Source organism: Haliotis rubra, unplaced genomic scaffold, assembly GCF_003918875.1.
Source record: "Haliotis rubra isolate DU_JTF1 unplaced genomic scaffold, ASM391887v1 Scf190, whole genome shotgun sequence".
Classification (NCBI taxonomy): Eukaryota; Metazoa; Mollusca; class Gastropoda; order Lepetellida; family Haliotidae; genus Haliotis; species Haliotis rubra.
Window position 1 is genome coordinate 1,050,512 of NW_025765892.1, and position 20,434 is coordinate 1,070,945.

Below are 20,434 nucleotides of genomic sequence, written 5' to 3' on the forward strand. Positions count from 1 at the left end.
CACACAGCAGTACACGAACAGCTTGCTGTGAAAAAACCCAACATCCAATACACACAGCAGTACACGAACAGCTTGCTGTGAGAAAAAACATCCAATACACGTAAACTAGACTTCACTCACTGGTAACGTATAACTACACATACTGTCTGATTCATAGGGCATCCCGTGTCCCATACATCCGCTTTCTCAATAGCGAGTACATCTTCAGTAAATAACATGTGTTAAATTGCGTTATTAGTGTATTTAAACAGTCTGTTTCTATTTAGAAAAATTCAATTTTTCTAATTACAAAAATGGAAATTACGAAAACACAATATAGTAACGAGAAAAAACTCGACGTTTCGAAAGGTTTCGGAAATAAATAATTAACGACTTTTTTTGTTTTCAGATATATTACCACAGTGGCGCCTACAGCCTTCTGTAGTTCTATGACTCACTCAAAGGAAGCTCCAAGTCCGATGAACTGTGGAAAGGCCGTGGCGTTTTGGTTATTGGCACCTCTACCACAGTCACTCCAGAAGACATACTGTCCGATGCCCAGTCTAGGAATGGCAGGACTTGGGCCTTGTCCATTGGCGAGTTGGTCTTGTATCTCCTGGATGGACAGGCGGCTAACCAGGTCATCCACACGCTCCTCCCAGGACAGAGAGGTGTTTCTGAAGGGGTATATCGCTAGGACAGTGGTCAACGCCGACATGTACAACAAGCAGAGCATGTTGGAAGGATGTGTGAGACAGCGTGGAATATCTCGCTAATATATAAGCTTATCTGAACACTGAGGTCATAAACTGGCGAGTCCGTTTGACCTTTGCCTGGAATATTTTTGACAGTGAATGAGAGAGGGAGTTTGGTTTTATGCCGTTTTTAGCAATATTCCAGCAATATCACGGTGGGGGACACCAGAAATGGGCTTCACACAATGTACCCATGTGGGGAATCGAACCCGTGTCTTTGGTATGACGAGAGAACACTTTAACCACTAGGACAGCTAGGTGTGCGAGAAAGGATGGAGACGGCACAGCACAGGTTAATGAATCAATAACTTTGTCGGCACTTGTGCACGTGCTTCTCTAACACTTGGCTGTCCCTTTCTCTGCACTCCTCCCTCGTAACAAATAGTGAACTGTGTCAATACTCAAATGATAGTTTGTTAAACAACTTTTTTAATTTTAGGACATAAATTATGCAAACAAATCACAGAGTTTGTCTGATGTTTTGATGAATCATCTTCCTTTCGTCATGGCACTTCCACCATCTGGTTCATGAAACGAAACAAGAGACGTTTAGAAGATTTAGAGCTCTTTTCTGGAAATATGTCTTCTAACGATGACTCCTGGGCTCGTTTTCTGGCAATTGAAGCTTCAGATTTTCTTCTACTCAAGTTAAACCCATTAGCCATTTCAAAGGCTATCTCCGGAATTTATGGAGAAGTAACAAATGTTACCCATCTCTGTGGTGGCTCGCTTCTTGTGGAGTCTCAATCTGTTGTCGATCAAGACATTTGCAAATATAGAGGGTCTGTCTGATATGTTGGAGAAGGACATTGCTTTAGAGCATTCATTTCCGATAATAATTTATGTATTTTAAATGATGATTCAGCAACTTATTTGCATCCAGCTAAGGGAACATATTCTTCCCTGGATCTGTAAATCGCCGATTCCATCTTATATACTGAATTCGAATGGATGGTCCATGATGACCTATGTGGGAGTGATCACTTCCCTCGCCATTCTCAAAAGAATTAACCCTGGTGATCTCACCTTTATCAAGTAGGATCTGGATGATTGGTCATTATATAAGACTATGTACTGATCACTTAAAGATGATGTTTTTTGCGAACAGAGAAGATCCTATACAGTTGTTTTCAGATAGACTAAACAATATTGCTAACCAAACTATACCTAAGTCCTCTGCAATTCCACATATTCGAAAACCATAATTTACTACTAAGTGTAAACAGACCAGAAAGTGTAGGAAGAAAACAGAAAAATATGTTCGCCGACATCCCACAGTCCATAATTTAGATAAAGTAAACAATGTAAATGCCAAGGTAAATGCCAAATAATATAAGCGTCAGTATTGGAGGATCTCTGTTTCTAAAATACATGCACGTACACCTATGTGAAAGGAGTGGCTTATATTTTTTCGGCAAAAATGTATGCACTCAGTTTTGGATTTAGAGAATTATAAAGCCATTTTCAACTGACCATTTATGAATTTTATTGAGACAAAGTTGTAACTGTCTCTCTATTGTATGCATATTTTTACCACGACAAGAAATATTAAAATCATCCACAAAAAATGATCCATCAAATTGAATCATTTCAAAACCTTCGATAAACTGTTGATCTTAATACTAAACAGTGTGACAGACAAAATATTGCCTTGTGGGACACCCTGATGGTAATGATCAGACATCAGTCTGTTCAAAGCTGTGATATAAATACATTGTATAGGTAAACGGCGCCTCAAACCAGAGTCATGTAAATCCTTTAAAATACCATGCTTCCAGGTATGCTTTCTCGGGATCAAAGAATATTGATACTGCATGTTGTTTAGTTACAATAGCATTTTAAAGTATTCTAATCGTACCAAATGATCAGTGGTACAACGATTTTTCCTGAAACAACATTGTAATCTAAACCGTTGTTGGAATCAAAATTAAATTTTCTCCTTTGCTGTTGTTTCTGATATCTCCGAAACTCGGGGACATAATTTGTTGATGATAAAATTTTGGGAAAGGTTTTAGCCAATTTTATTTGCAATGTTTCGATTTTTCAGTGATTAAATCATCACTATATTTAACAGTCGATTTTGAACCTTTGCCTTTTATTCTCTGAACCCTGTTCCACACCTAGGACATAGGCGTGCGTGAATTAATTTTGGGGTCATCGTTCCTCCAAGATTGTCCCTTGTTTAGTTAAAGGTACGCATTGAGTATTTTAAATATATTTAAGTTATGGACAGTCGAATGGTTGCGGAAATAATATTCTACCATTTTGCTCGTTTTTCTGGCTTGCCTACAATTTGTCTTCCGTACATGTGGATTAGTAGAGGACTTCGGTATACACTCATCAGCTACTTCCTTTGAAATGTCAGCAAAAGTCTGAATGGGATCAGTTCCATCACTGAAGCATTCAAGTCGTAGTTTCGATTTACATGTAGTTTGAAATAAGGACCAGTTAGCCGTCGAAAAAATCCATCATGTATACGATGGAGAATCAGTTTTTTGGAGAATTCGTTGCAGTCATTTGTGAAAGAATAGTTGGGAACTGGTCACTTCCGAAGAGGTCAATGTGAACAGACCACTCAGACTGATTAAAGACAAATCCAGAGAAGAGTAAATGCCAGTTGCAGGATGCAGATATGTACTTGCATATACACAGGTCATTATTGGAAATGAAATCTTTCAGTATTTTACCTTTAGAATTAGTGTTGTTATTCCCCCAGAGCGGGTTGTGACCATTTAGGTCTCCCATAATAACACAGGGCTTCGGAAAAGTTGATCACAGAATGACTGAAGATCAGTCTGCTTAAGTACCGATGAAGGCGGAATATATTGAGAGCATAATGTAAAATGCTGCACCCAGAGTAAGTCGCACTGCAACCGCTTGGAGATTAGTTATACGTATAACAGGGCTGTGAATAACATCCTGCCGTACAAGGATAGAAGGTGCCCCGAGTGTTTACGCATTATTCTGAAGTCTGGGTAGACTGTTCATGTGTAAGAAGTTGACGGATATCGTTTGTAACCAAGTCAAGTCTGCTTGACACTCTATTAAAATCTGGATACTTGCGAATTTACTTTCGACAAACTTTCAGTGGGTGTCCTGACGACTGATGGATATGATTCATTTGGTACTGTTGATTCAACTAGCTTTTTAGCATCAGCGAAGCTTATGTTTTGAGTAAATCTAACTTTTTTTATTTCCATTTGTTTTTTCCATATTGTACAGTATTTAGAAAAGGATGAATGACTACCTGAACAATCTGTGCATTTTTTAAAGTTAACTGTGATGTCACAGTAACCAACCATGACAGACTTAGGAGGATGTGCAGACGAGAACGAAAAGAGGTAAATGTTTGTTGTAATTATGTCATTGTTTTTGCTGGTGGTGAATCGCTTGACATATGTCACTCCCTGATCTTTCGTTTCGGATACGATGTCCAGTTCTGACATTTCGGCGAACAAACGATCTATGTCTCTTATAATCCCTTTGCTGGTGTTCAGTGTTCTGTGCGCAGTAACTGAAACATGGATTCCACTAAACGTTTCTATGGTCATCAGGATGGTGGCTTGTTGTTTCCTATTGCAGTCGATCAGATAAGATCCCGAACTCAAGCATTTGATGTTCTTCACTACACTTGCAATGCCATATATACCTTACGAAATTGCAAAAGGATTCAGCTTCAGTGGTGTCTCGTCTGCTGTGTCGAGAACCAGGAAACGTGGCCAATATTCTGTTGACTTGGATGGTCCCTGTTCATAATCATTGTTTAGTGGACATTTGGTAGCTAAAATGTACAGAAACAAAAAGGAGGTTATTTGATAGTTTAATTAACATACAAGAACATATTGGTGCTTAGACACCAAGAAAAATAATAAGGAAGAATAATAGATTCGAACCCGTGACCGAACAATGGAAATATGTTGACTGGTTTGACACAATCAGAACTAATACAACCAACAACCGTCCACACGCACGCAACAGGTGCACATCTCGCTTTTATCTCTCACCCTATCGTTTGCATCGTGTCGACTTATGGGACTCAGCATCTAACTGTTCAAATATTGACCTGCATTCAGGTAAACGTCAAGTACGTGTTCTATGTACATATCCGATAGAAATATTTCAATTTGATTCACCTATGAGAAGATTACTTATATAAGGTATAAGATGCGCGGTATTATATAGTCCTAGAATGGAAGGTTTATTGTTCTGTTATCGATATGTTGGTTTTAATGTCTGTCCCAACTGTTCCACGATGACACCAACATGAGACACAGTGTTCGTGACATCAGCAACCATCCTGCAAGGTTAGATATATCTATCTTTATATGTATACGTGTGTGCTGCATTGTTTATAGCCGTTTTACATTCTAGAATCATCATTATAATGATAGTTGATATCACATGGGCCTGGCATATTCCCATTCCGCTTTTCTCTACTATTAAATACAGAACAGACTGTGAAACGAGGGATTCAGATAAGGACTTTGCTCTTTCAGGTCAATATGGCACAGAGTGCATGTTTCTGTTTGGTTCTTCTGGTCTGTGGAAATGGTAAGTTTGTATGACTAGTTTGAGATATCGCTTACTAATGACTGCTTCACAGCAAAACAAAAATAGGACGGCTTTACTTTCTGAACTCCTCGCTCCGGTAACATGGGATATATTGATGGGCAGTGACGAGCATGTCATTGTCATGTCAATCACCATGACGGTAATGGATGAGTATGTTGTGGCATCATTTTCTTTGTGTGTTTCACGTAGCTACCAAATTCTGAACATGGGTCGGTCGGGTCAAAAGACAACAACGAAAAATAATAAAGACAAACTTATCTGAATAATATTCTTGATTCTCATTTATTGTAATTCTAATTACGATTTCTCGCGTTTTCTGGACTTGTGGCAGCGACTGTAAAAATGATAAACAATTGTTTTCGTTGTTTCGTCTGCTATGCCAGTCGCAGACATCATGGCCGGCCTGTTGTCAAGGGAAATTTGTCTGAATTTTGTTTGTGTGGTAACATGTTATATGACGAGTCGGTACGTTCTAGGTTCGAGTCGGCGCTGTTGGAATGAATAAGAAAGTTTGTTTGTTTGTCGGCAATAAAACTAGGGTCGGGCGATGAGGAGAAACACAGGAAATAAAAATGCTGCCCTTATTCATTGTCAATCATGCAACGGTGGAAGCTGAAACTGTGCATGCTGTTTCCCCCTGCAATAACTGCACGTTTTCTTGAGATCAAAGGAAACACGCCATGTGAGAAGCTGCAACAATGCTGAGTGATATATCCACAGTGTAACAGTGGCTCTGTCTGTGTACCTGTAGGGTATGGTCAGCTGGTCCGTCTGGTGTCCCCACTCGACAACGGTGTGGGTCGGCTTGAGGTTTACTACGACGGCCAGTGGGGAACAGTTTGCGACGACGACTTTGACACTGCCGAAGCTGTTGTTGTGTGTAGACAGCTGGGACGATAGTAAGTTGGGTCATCACACCGGTAGCTCTTGATCTTTACATACTGCATTGTCTGGCGGTTTAACTGTGAAAGTTGATCAACGAGCTTAAAGCATGAACAGAAAATCTTGTTTCTCATTCTACTCTTAAAGTCGTCCTTACCGTGAAAATATCATTCCTACTATTATTTATCCCCACTGTTTACAAATGTGTTTTGAAATAAACCGAGGTGTATAAATGTCAGACAAACACACTTCCTGTATTTCCATTGTTATCATTCAGTACAACTGTAAACCCGTGAAGATCCGGGTTAGAATTGATCTTCAGTAATTCATGCTTGTCGTAAGGGGCGACTAACGGGATCGGGGGTCAGGTTCGTTGACTTGGTTGACACATGTCATCGTATCCCAGTTGCATAGATCGATGTTCATTCTGCTGATCACTGGATTGTCTGGTCCAGACTCGATTATTTACAGACCGCTGCCACACAGCTGGAATATTGCTGAATGTGGCGTAAAACTAAACTCACTCACCCAGTACATCTGTAAATGTTTTGTTGTATTGTCTTGCTTGTTCTGTCTAGTCACAGCGGGTTCAAGCCAAGAGCAATTCCCACGTTTGGCTATGGAACTGGGAAGATCTGGCTTGATGATGTAAGATGCGATGGCTCTGAACTGATGTTGAGCAGCTGCAACCACAGACAGTGGGGCGACCACGACTGCACTCACGATGAAGACGTTGGCATCATATGCGATGAACGTGAGTCCTTCGTACATAATTGATATCTGAGCATACTCATATGTTTGATAAGTGTTTAAAACCACACACAAAATACTAAAGCTATATGACGTCGATCTGTAAATATCCAAGTCTGGACCAGACAATCCGGTGACTGTCATCATGAGTATCAGTCAAAGTCAATGACCAAAATGGGCATCGTTATGAGTGAGTGAGCTTAAGTCACCGTGGCTAATACAAGTCTTAAATTCACCATAAATATATGTAAATTATAAATATATGTAAAGTATGAAAAGCCTGTCAACGAAGGACAGGCACCGTTATGAAATGTGTGAACAAAGTCTGCATAGTTGACCACCTCACCTCGTAAGTCACATATAATGGGGTGGCTTGCAGAATGGGTGTATGATTTCTAACCCGGATATGCAGGCATTAATCTTTATGTGGAACACAGAGAATGATGACGTCGCGTATATTGCAGCCCGACCACTACTGCATACAAACACATCAATGCGAGAGTTCGTTTTTTTCCACTGTAAAAAAGAAGATTTTGTTATTATATCTCCGCTTCATGAGTTAGGATATGTAAGTAAAACATATGAATATGGTACAAGCTTTCCAGTTCAGATAAAAACGAACATAAAGGATGGGCCTAAAGATACAAGGACACAATCTGAGAGTCGAATCTAATATGCATCCTGTAATTACTTATAGTTGGTAGCACTTTGATAGCACTTTGGTAGCACTTTGATAGCACTTTGGTAGCACTTTGATAGCACTTTGAGCAGCACGATGTTTAAAAACAATGCAGCTGTTTGAAACCACAATGGCTTTTAGAAAGTGTACAAATATGTCATATTTGAGAGTATATTTTCCCTGCTCTCGACTACGGGAACCCTGGCTATCTATTTTCTCGAAACGTTCGTAGCCCTACGAACTTCTTAAGTCCGTTCTTAACACATTGGCTACGATCAAAGTTGAGAATTCTTAGGGCTACGAACGTTTTCCCGGCTCTTCACTACGAGAACCCTGACAGTTTTCACCAAAATAACACTTGATCTTAAAATGTAACAGACACAACCATTGTTAAAGTTATATTGGAATTGACTTCTTTCTGTTGGCTGGTTGTGAACCTCATGCTCACGTCACAACTGATAACCCCATTGGGTGAAGACTCTCTCTGACTGTTACAGGGAGCAGCAGGGTGAAGCTGACACCCGGCTACAGTAACGGCTTGCTGCACGTCCACCACGCCGGCACCTGGGGAACAGTCTGTGATGACGGCTTCGGTCAAGTCGAGGCTTCTGTTGTGTGTCGAACGCTTGGTTATCAGTAAGTCCGAGATTGACACTCGTCTAATCACCGATAAGAATATATTGTTCATAACAGATACTTGATGATTATAATAATAATAATAGCAACAACATAAACTACTGACAGTTCCCTCCGCCCGAACATCTTTTGGAAAAAGAAGCTTCCAAATCGTAGCTCCACGGCTCTGGAATTCTCTCCCTTTTGAATTACGATCTTCTCAGAACATAGAAACATTCAAATCACACCTGAAAACCTACCTCTTCACCTCATAGTACGCCTGAACTGCAAACTATCCGTGTATATAGACTCACTGTTGTACATATTCCCCAGGACAATTCATTGCCCAAAAGCGCTTTTGAGCAGTTTAACAGAACTTGAAATAAGCGCTATATAAATATATATTATAAAAATAACTAATCCTCTCCTGCTCAAATTACACAATTAAGTTTTGACTTAAAATAACAATTCTGTTTGTAACAGGCGTGGTTTGCTCTGTCTTGTGGAAACTACATATTAAATGTGTGGTTCTACTTTGCGCTGTGTTTTCCCTTCCAACTGGCATGTTTACCACAAGAGGGTACGCTCCAGGTATAAACCTTTCAATCCGTGAGCAGAATTCTCCTCCACGCTGTTTCCCGGTTATGAGATGCAGCCTTGCGATTCAGGACATAAGACAAAATTCATATCACCATTTTATTTACACCAGAACACAAACTCCAAGCGGAACAAACGATACAAAATATATTGTTGGGAAGTTTTAACCAAAATCCAAATTAAATTAACAACCACGATCCCCACCTAATACCGACCTAATATAAATCTAGAATACTAAAACTGTCTCCTAACAGGGGTAGTTGGTTTGTATGTCTTCCCTCCTATTTTCTAAGCGATTCACCGTGAGCGGGGGGATCAACTGTTTGGTCTCGAAACAAGGACTGGTCCGTCACGGAGCAAATTCTACTTCATCACAAAGCAACTGGGAAGCTGTTTCGCTTCGAAACAAGGGCTCACCTGTCCTCGGGTGTCTCCAACTCAGACAATAAACACCTGTCGCGCGCTCCTTATGTGCGCAATAGCGGGCCTGTCCCACTAAGCGAGGAGCACACCCCCACCCATGGAATGGAACCTTCCAGTGCGTGCAGCCAATCACTGCGCCGAAACGGCGAGCGAAACCAAACAAACCAGCGACAACTGTAACCCGCATGTCTCCGCGAACACCGATAAGAAAAATCCATTTAATATACCAGAATTTATAATTTATAAGTTGCTAACGTTAGCCCACCCCTTTCTAATATCTATAGCACCTATTATACTTATCCCCCCATTACACTGTTATATACCAAAATGACATTTACACATCAAGTAAGCTTTAATTATGCATAATCAAGAACAATGCGAATGTCAAAGATTCAGACCTTTTTCCAACAATTCAGATTGCTAATTGACAAAAAACTGAAAACGGCCACATTAATAAGATTTTGGAATACATTTTTTATGATTTTGAGTTTATTGTAATGAATAAACACTTCTCGTTGCCGGATACTGATAATTACAACTAAAATCTGTTAGTTTGGTTTTTTTAGTTTGACTGTAACTTTTACTAAATCTTAGTTTACAAACATTCATCCATTCACAATAAATTACGAATTTACAGGCCACACAACAATCAATTATTACTTTCACGTTTCAAAATAAGGTAACTTTTTTCAGGACAGAACAACACCTGTTTTAAATATAGGCAATTATCCTAATTAAAATACATGGTAATTTCAATGATGTTTTCGTTTTTAAATGTTAAATGCTTGCTCTGTCAAATTATAAAGGTTATTTTTTGGAAAGAGTTAAGAATTTCATTTCAGACAAAATTAATTTGCAGAAATACAGGGTAGAGTTTATTTATTCACAGATGTATATATAATAGACTTTTAACAAACAGACACAATCCGGTTGTGGTAAAGCTATGCTTTAACCAGCACAATGAAGTAGGGTTAGGACAGGTACCGCTGTACAGGACACTAAATGTGTATTGTTAACAAGTGTTCTTGTTATGTGATTTCAATATAAATCATTGGAGACTGAATTGCGGTCAGTTCATTCACCTGATATTCTAGCACAGTGTCGGAGCGGATACTGAAATAATAAAGAATTGTTTTCAGGCTCTCCATTGACAGCCCAAACATATTTATGTAACTCATACACTAGAATACATCTAGGTATATATGTGGACATTATATGTATGTTGAAATGGCAACATCTACATTGATGTTTTCTCTACAGAAGTGGAAGAGTCAAGGTCGAAACTGTGCCCTTGACTGCAATGACCATGTGGTTGGATGATGTCGCCTGCAGCATAAAGAACATCCATCTGCTGGACTGCAAGCATGGAGCATGGGGAAAGACCGACTGTGGAAACGATGAAGCCGTTGCCGTAGAATGTTTTTCTTTTCCGGAAGGCAGGCGCATTTTATAGAACAGTTTACCAGAATGAATACTGTAAATCACGAATTTTTTGCGTCACGATATTTTTGCGAATACCAACCAACAGACGTTTTTGAGTCATGATATTTTGCGAGTACCCTACTTCTCAAAATTAGATTGCAAATGAAAGTTCTACCTAATGTACATCCAATCGCATATTAAAGGTTGCCGCTAATCTTGAACTCAGTAGAGTACTTCCATGTGTATGCAATCAGTGATGTTTTCCTACAAACCGGGACACCTCAGTGTGCCTGCACCTATTGTTCGAGGTAGAGATTCAGTCGGCCGTGGTAGATAGGTTAACAATAGGGGATTAATTATAGTTGTTGTAGTAAAGTAGACCTCAACTCCTGGAATACTCTGTTGACATAACTTGTTCAGGTACATGCATATAATAAGATCCATAACATAACATATCTTTTCACTTGACATTCTATCCATTTAAAGAATGTATTCTCTGTTCACATAATTTACTCATATACATGCACATAATAACATACACGTTTAAACCCCAACCAAATGCGACTAAGCATATTCTATGGCACTTTTCCTCCTGGTCAACAAGTTTATTTTCAACTTACGCATCAATTCTTCTTGGTAGATTGTTGGAGCAGGCTTGCTCTCATTTCGAATTTTAGATTTCAGGTTGGATAAGAATTCCTGAATGAAAATATCTTTGTCGTCTCCAGTATGGTTGTGAATATCACGATATTTTGTGACGAAGTAGTTGGATACGTTCATCGCTGCCGGAAATTTCTTTCTACAGAAACGCCAGTGTACAGTTGTGTTTCTCCTGCTCTTGATTCTAAATCTGTGACCATTATGAACAAGGTTCTGTCCACCTTGGGAGGTAGCAACAAACCGAACATTTACTTGCACATTTGCCATTTTGCAATGACCAGTGTGACCAGTCCAAGCAATTTATATAGATGGCAACACTGGAACTTACCACTCAAAACTAATCACTTATAAACATCTGATTGTAATCAATGACATTCTATAAAAGTGTTCATCCATCGGTAGCCATCATAATTTGACATTAATTAAACAGTGTTCACACTGTGAGAACAGTTCACCGTCACATGCCAACTTTAAATAAACAGGCTATAACCAGAAATGCAGTGAGCTGTGGCCTTTAATCGCTTGTATCAACATGCAGGGTGCAGGCACAGTGAGGTTAAACCCTACAGACAGCACACACTGCACAGGCCAGATAAGCTTAAAACAAAGGGATTATGTTAATTGGAATGCCTCTGTTAAATTGTTGACAATGACATCACCAAAGCTGTTGATCTCCGGATAAGTGCGATGAAACCTATCCACGCCCGGTGGATGGTGTCGGCCTATCAAACGGTCTCTAAAGACACAGAATGGGTGTTGCGTGGTTGACGCCTGTCTGGACTATCAGACGCACTGATTTGGTAACTTTTGTTCGAGTATCCCTTGTTTGACACGTGAGTACTAGTAATGCTAGTTATTAGTGTTCCCTCAAGCTGTTGTCATTGCTTAATTGATGTATTGTCTAGATCTGTTGTTGATTATATGGATCGGTGAATAATAAATTGCGTCAAGATATTTTTGCGAGCTAAAAGTAATTCGCAATTTTCGCAAGAATATCATGCTCGCAAAAATTTCGTGATTTACAGTTGTTTTGTTGTTTCCATCCAGCAGTGATGTTAAGAATAATTATCTGATCATGATGTTTGTAAAAACTATATCAGTGAGTGAATATTGTAAACCCATGACTGTTTCCAAAAATGTGACGTTCCCTCTTAAACAATCAACCCTGTCAATTATATGTTGAAATAGGTTTCTCAGCTGCTCGACTAGTGCCCAACACCAACCAACGTTCACAAGGGGCACAGGGGATTCTAGAGCTGTACTACAAGCAGCAGTGGGGTCGAGTCTGTAACACCGGCTTCGGTGCCGAGGAAGCTGCGGTTGTGTGCAGGATGCTGGGATACGTCAGGTAAGAGTGAGTGAGTTTAGTTTTACGCCGCACTAAGCAATATTCCAGCTTTATGGCGGCGGTCTGTAAATAATCGAGTCTGGACCAAACAATCCAGTGATCAACAGCATGAGGATCGATCTGCGCAATTGGGAACCGATGACATATGTCAACCAAGTCAGCGAGCCTGACCACCCGACCCCGTTAGTCGCCTCTTACGACAAGCATGGGTTATTGAAGGCCAATATTCTAACCCGGACCTTCACGGGTGACGTCAGGTAAGTAGAGTAGTATCAGTTGACACAACTCTCTTCCCACCCCCACCACCACCACAGGCATCTCCACATCGTCCCTAGTCTCTTCCAGAATCCACATCTGGGATCTACGTGTTTGTTTGTTGGTTGGTTAGCGCTGCAGTCAGCTGTATGATGATCATTATGTAAATGATCGCGACCAGATAATCCAGTGATTGACATCATGAGCATCGAACAACGCAACTGGGAATACCCAGTAGTTCGTCCGGGATTCGAACCGGAAGAGTCAGGCACCTAAACGCCAGCATAAGGTCGGCAATCTAACCCACTCAGCCAGCGCGGCTTGCACCCTAACAAAAGTGCAAGAATCTGTATTTTACTGTGAAAGTGTAACCCCAAATATAGCATCTGTAGCATGCAGATGAAATCACCATGACACTTTCTATCCAGCAAAGCTTCGAGTGTGATGCTGGTCAACGTGACCTCACCATGGCCTATGATTCTGGATAGAGTCCAGTGTATTGGTACGGAACCGTCCCTCAACGATTGTGTACACTACCCTTGGAATGAGACCAGTTGCTCGTCCATGTCAGCGGTCGGGGTCAGGTGTCCTACAGGTGAGATATCCGGGTTACTTTCACTGTTGACAAATCATATATTTACTAGGAAGCCGGTGAAGAAATCATACATTACAAGTCAACTGACTGACTACTGCATATCATCCACACGCATCATGATTAATAATTTTTAGTGTATGAAATAAGCCCAAAACCCAGCCAGACATCAGGGCGGGTAACTTCAAAATTGTACTAGCCCAAATGGATTTAACCAGACCAGACAATCCTAAGAAAATAATTCACCTTTTAGTTGCAATAGATACTTTAATGAACCTGAGACATGTATTTACTGTCCAACAGTGTTTCACAACAGTCATTGTCAGAGAAATCCGACTCCGAGTTGTTGTCAGAGTAACGCTCAATTTGGAAAACAGATTTTAAGATAAGGAACATATTATCTAACATTTTTACCATACCATCGGGCTGGCTAGCTGTGAATTTAGGCCGTCCGTCAGAAATCTAGACCGTCTCGGGCGGTCGGACGGGCCTTATTTCATACACTGTGATTATCCCAGCAGTCAACTTAAAGCGTTAGCATGCGAAAGGGGCTTTGTTGACTTATTGTTCTCTATATTCGCGCCTGGCAGATATTACCAGTGGTTCTAAACGTATCAGGAAAGCCAGGCTACATTTCCGACCTTGGCCCAGTCCTACAAAGATGATCGCATAGACCTACGAACAAATGTTGCTCAGAAGTTGTTCAATCAAGGTTACCACATTCATTTCAAGTCCTGGTTAAAGCTTTCTAAAAAATCGATGTTGGACATGTAGGGGACATTTTGAAATTTTCAATTTGAAGTATCAGTGACGAAATTATGTACGATGCTATTTCCTATTTGGACTTGTACCATGTGTTCCCTAACAGGTCACTAACTGACCTTCTGTTGCGTGTGTTTGAAATGGGTTCCGCCTGGGGGACAAGAAACACTCACGTCTTCGCAAACACCAGAATTCGATAGTGATAAACTCGTGTTTATGATGTAGTCGCGCTGTTGCAGTGTGTTCGGAGGAGATTTCTTATGATCATGGAATTTTGTGGATCAGTGAACCATTGAGCACTCAAATGTTTCCAATTTTGTTCTCAGCTCCCTGAATAGTATTCCACCCATAGTTCACGTCCTTTGGCTCAACTAAGCATTACGTGTCCTCACTTTGTAAATAGTGTAAACAAACCTTCAGTAAAGACTTCTGTACTTTAACTTTCAGATTCTCATAAGATTCACCTGGAACCGACCGGGAACATCCTGAGCGTACCCCGTGGGCAGGATATCAGCGTTAAGTGTGTAGTTGACAACAGTTTCACTACCCTTCCCGTGTCGCCCTTTATATGGATTTACAACACGCAATACTACCGTGGACAAATCTTTCGGAAAACCATCACCTCGAAATCCGATTCTGGAAATCTGACCTGCAACTTTAAGAATAGGCAGGCTTCCACTTTCATCAATGTCTTATGTACGTAATGCTTGCGCTGAATAGGTTAATGTTAAACTGCCATGCGTAGTGACTTGCCGTGGTAATGTCGTCATACGCTGTATGTAAATTAGTGGTGGTGTCTCGATGCACTGTATTTTAATCAGTGGTGATGTCACGATACACTGTATGCAAATCAGTGGTGATGTCACAATGCACTGTATTTTAATCAGTGGTGATGTCACGATACACTGTATGTAAATCAGTGGTGATGTCACGATACACTGTATGTAAATCAGTGGTGATGTCACGATACACTGTATGTAAATCAGTGGTGATGTCACGATACACTGTATGTAAATCAGTGGTGATGTCACGATACACTGTATGTAAATCAGTGGTGATGTCACGATACACTGTTATGTAAATCAGTGGTGATGTCACGATACACTGTTATGCAAATCAGTGGTGATGTCACGATGCACTGTATGTAAATCAGTGGTGATGTCACGATGCACTGTTATGTAAATCAGTGGTGATGTCACGATACACTGTTATGTAAATCAGTGGTGATGTCACGATACACTGTTATGCAAATCAGTGGTGATGTCACGATACACTGTTATGTAAATCAGTGGTGATGTCACGATGCACTGTATGTAAATCAGTGGTGATGTCACGATGCAATGTTATGTAAATCAGTGGTGATGTCACGATACACTGTTATGTAAATCAGTGGTGATGTCACGATACACTGTATGTAAATCAGTGGTGATGTCACGATACACTGTATGTAAATCAGTGGTGATGTCACGATACACTTATGCAAATCAGTGGTGATGTCACGATGCACTGTATGTAAATCAGTGGTGATGTCACGATGCACTGTATGTAAATCAGTGGTGATGTCACGATGCACTGTATGTAAATCAGTGGTGATGTCACGATGCACTGTTGGTAAATCAGTGGTGATGTCACGATGCACTGTATGTAAATCAGTGGTGATGTCATGATACACTGTATGTAAATCAGTGGTGATGTCACGATACACTGTTATGCAAATCAGTGGTGATGTCACGATGCACTGTATGTAAATCAGTGGTGATGTCACGATGCACTGTTATGTAAATCAGTGGTGATGTCACGATGCACTGTATGTAAATCAGTGGTGATGTCACGATACACTGTTATGTAAATCAGTGGTGATGTCACGATGCACTGTATGTAAATCAGTGGTGATGTCACGATGCACTGTATGTAAATCAGTGGTGATGTCACGATACACTGTATGTAAATCAGTGGTGATGTCACGATACACTGTATGTAAATCAGTGGTGATGTCACGAAGACGGTAATTCTGTTTGCAACACAGTGTTAATCCCAACTCGTTACTCACAATCACTCACTTTCCATGCCATCAGATCCCCCCAGAATCCACTTGGAGCCAGACAATGTTGACGTAGCTGTTGGGGGAGACGTTCACGTGTTGTGTGTAGTCGACGACGCTAATCCATCAGTGACGACATTTACGTGGCTACACAACGGATTTCTGACCACTGGACCAACGTTTAGCCTCCTGAACGTGTCCAAGTCTGACCGGGGGGAGCTGAACTGCTATGCTGACAACGGACAGAAGGGGATGACGCCTGTTCGTGCAGGCGTCATGATCAATGTGAAATGTAAGATTTTGGGGTGTTTTTATTTCATACCGGAACATGTTCATAACTCCCCTAGCTAGTGAATTTAACATTGTTTGAACAATATTTCAGTAATATGATGGCGAGTCAGTATGATTTGTTAGGAGAGCCGGAGTGGGTGTGTATGGTTTAAAACCGCTTTTAGCAATATTCCAGCAATTTCACGGCCAGACACCATAAATGGCTCGAAAGACTTGAACCGGGTCTTCGGCGTGACTAGGGAGTACTTAAACCACCAGGCTACCCTACCGTCCTTAAGAGAACCGGAAGTGATGCTGGTCTTAGGCCACTCTCCTACCCAGAGTTCAATGTGGACAGCATAGTACCTCTGCCACAGGCCTGAGAGATGTCACGATTCCTCACATCTTGCTCTGTCCATTCAATATATTGTATATATTACTGAAAGGTTTTCGTTTTGAAAAAATGTAAAAATGAGAAGCGAACCGAAAAGATTGCATTAGGCCAGTCTTTTCTGATGTACAAGTATGCGCGTTTGTTTACAAACAAGATAAAAGTCCGATCACGTGATATGGAAATTACCCTTTGGCAGTGCTGTCATGCTAAGTCATCACTGCGCCGAAGTAACCGGAAGTGACGCTGGTCTTAGACCACTCTGGCGAGACCCCCGAGCATGGGTATGGTGCTGGTGTTGATTGCTGATTGTGGCATATCAAAGACCATTGCAAACGTTGAATTCGAACCAACAATTACCTGATCCTGTCACTACTAAAGTGCACAACTCTAGGATTAAGATCGGTTTCCTTTCACATATTTGAATGGTAAAACTTAAATATATATTTAACTCACTGCAATTAAGTCGATGTAGCGTTTGACGTATATAGAATCTATATAACAGCATGTGTTCACAGTCCTGCTAAAGTTTAGGATATACGTTGCTTGTTTCTCAAGCCGACGCCTCCCTACCATGATGTCAAAACGTTGACTGAACCAAACTCACTCACCCAGTTACCAATTCAAGAACAATTTCCTGCCCGAATAGTTCATATTGCTGATGTGATGTTAATAACAACAACAGCACGGATTCTCTCAGAATGTCTGACTTTATAACAGATCCGCCTGACATACACTTGGAGCCAAGACGGGATCGGATTAACGTCCTGCGTGGTAGTGACGTGACTGTTGTCTGTGCTGTCGATGCCGCCAACCCTCCCGTCTCCTTGTTTATGTGGAATCACAACAACGACATCACATACGGACAGACGTTTACAAAGACCAATGTGACCAAGTCCGACTCTGGGCGACTTTACTGCACTGCCGACAACGGTGAAGTCACTGCCAGTGTTGGCTCACAGATAGTTGTCGTGTGTGAGTACCGAACCATCTTGTGTAATGAGAAATGCCTGTCCCCTCATCCGTTCTAGATTAGGGTCCAACGGTCACGTGATAGATAAGGGTAGACGTGCACCACACATGGCAAAAAGTATCCCAAAACCTATGATTTTTAAACCCCAAATAGCTATTTATATTCATATCATAATTATGTTTGTTTTTATTATATATATTGATCCTTCGGGCATACCATACATTAGATATGCACGCATCATGTGCAATACGTGAACCCGTCCTTAGAGAAATACCATGTTTCAGCAAACTCTTCTTACAACTTGATAACTTGGAAAGCCAACTGATAAGCATATATAGAGCCTCCCAAACTGAAAACTGATCAAAGATGGTAATGCTGGCGTGTCATTGAGGGTTATTAAAAGCGATGTTGGTTGTCACCCATCGATTATCAGCCAGAAAACATCGGCAAACTTATGATGTTTAGGACCGTCATCGTTCAGGTCGAAAGGGATATCCTTATTTTCCTAGTAATGCTGACTTCATATCAGCTGTGGACGACTTTTCAGGGTGGCTGAAGTAAATTTCTTCCTGAGCGGCATCCAGGCCAAGCAACATCGTTGGCTAAAGTGTGTACACTTCTAAGGGGACTATGTAGAAACATAAATGGAAGCCAGGTAATGGTTTTTCACTGTTAGGCTCAGAACGTTTCAGTCAGCCCTCGTAGAAAGGTTGAACAATAATGAGACTATACTCAAAGTAAACTTGCCTAGGTTAACATCGGCAACATCAGCAGAAATTTTACAAAAAGTAAAAGCATAAAGTTACCTTTAAATGTAAGCTATGAATGAACACTTCAGTAGACTGTACTACGTTACAAGTAATTGTTACTTACGTATTTACCGTGACATGGTCTTTGGATGCTATTTGTCTGGTCAACGTAGTATTTTGAAACTTTCTGCTTGTTGCTAATTGTTGCTAATGGAATTTGCTTTCCAGCATTTGTACATATGAGCGTGCCATGCCCATTGAACTGTCAGCACAAAACCACGATGTATGCAGATAGCCATGCATCGCGAAAACTATGATGTTGGCCTCTTACTGACATTTTCCTGGCTACTGATGCCTTCGTCGGCATTATGGTAATGTCTACATTTGGCAACGTCTCACTTCTTTTCGTAATGATGGGAAATGGATCGAACTCTGACTGTTTCGGACAGACAGCGCAAGTGTGCCAGGAATAGATTAGGACAGCCTTTCAATTACACTGCCCCTCTAGGAAGCACTGAGTTTATCAGCTGAACTATGTGACCTCTTTATCTGTATAAGATCAGAATGGAATGCCCTGGAATAAGGTCAGAATGGAATTCCCTGATAACAGCCAACGAGAAATTTCGGGGTTTTTTTCGCTTTCAATGTTAATTGCAAAATGATGATAAGTGAGTATTTATTTTTCTGACTATTTTAACCTGAATATTGTGACAGGATTGTTGCGCGTCAGGGCTAACCCTCGTGATGGGCTCTCACATCACAGTGAATAATTTCAATGTGTGACTGTACAACTAGATCATCATCGCCGTCGTTGGTAATAATATCATTATTTTCCCACAGATCCACCTGAAATCCACCTTGAACCGAGTGTTGAGATTCTAAGTGTACAACCAGGCGTCGATGTTACAATTGTCTGTGTCGTTGATGACGCCAACCCCGCGGTAACGTCGTTCACCTGGAATCATAATGGCATTGTTAGCTGTGGACAGAATTACACAAAACACAATGTTTCAAAGTACGACCCTGGAATTCTATCGTGCACTGCTGCCAATGACGAAGGAAACACCACTATTCGGACCACCCTTGTTTTAGTTTGTACGTACATGACAATTTACTTCTTTGCGTTAGTAGTTTAACGTCAGATGACCGTAGGTTACGTAGTTGATTGACCAAAGCGTCCTTAACCAAAACGTCAAATTCATTCATTTAATATCGCTCATATCTGCCTCTATGTCCAGTGTCAACTTGATTCATTTAATTCCAAGCTTCTCAAGTCTGGACTGAGAGCTAACCATGGAAAGGTGGTTATGTTCTCCTGTTGGAGGTACTCAATGACAATACGAGCTCTGTGTTCTCTTGTGTTGTCAGCCTGAAATGTCCATGTCGGTGCGCAGATGGCAATGAATTGCCTGGAAATTGTTGTCCAAATACTACTGGCTGGTGAAACACCCGTGATGACGTGTAACGGTGTTCAGCCAGTTACAGTGATCTCACCCAACACCATCACATAGACACTCCCATCACAAAACTATCATTCCGACTTATGTTAACGGCATGGATATCCTCATTCCGTCAACATCACACTCTGTTGGGCCCAAAATACACCTGCTTCATCCGAAAACAACATTTGCCAAACTGGTCAGCACTGCCGCTTCTATCACCAACGAATTTTTGCATTAACGTGGCACTCCATCAGGCGACGGATTACGTGGAGAGATA

At 40.9% G+C, this 20,434-nt stretch overlaps 1 protein-coding gene across 1 annotated transcript; it reads left to right on the plus strand.

Moving 5' to 3' along the window:
- The first annotated feature begins 5,236 nt into the window (after positions 1-5,236).
- Positions 5,237-18,024, plus strand: LOC124274395 (neurotrypsin-like). The gene is made up of 9 exons (XM_046709775.1): positions 5,237-5,285; positions 6,058-6,205; positions 6,767-6,942; positions 8,115-8,253; positions 10,513-10,688; positions 12,523-12,682; positions 13,366-13,532; positions 16,442-16,624; positions 17,714-18,024. The coding sequence occupies exons 1-9, from the start codon at positions 5,237-5,239 to the stop codon at positions 18,022-18,024; spliced, it is 1,509 nt and encodes a 502-aa protein (XP_046565731.1).
- Positions 18,025-20,434: the final 2,410 nt, after the last annotated feature.

Excerpts from the sequence above, each read along its gene's own strand:
- LOC124274395 (XM_046709775.1), top strand. The coding sequence starts at position 5,237 with ATGGCACAGAGTGCATGTTTCTGTTTGGTTCTTCTGGTCTGTGGAAAT. Across the intron at positions 5,286-6,057 it reads TCTTCTGGTCTGTGGAAATG|GGTATGGTCAGCTGGTCCGT; the intron begins GTAAGTTTGTAT and ends GTGTACCTGTAG. Across the intron at positions 6,943-8,114 it reads TGGCATCATATGCGATGAAC|GGAGCAGCAGGGTGAAGCTG; the intron begins GTGAGTCCTTCG and ends TGACTGTTACAG.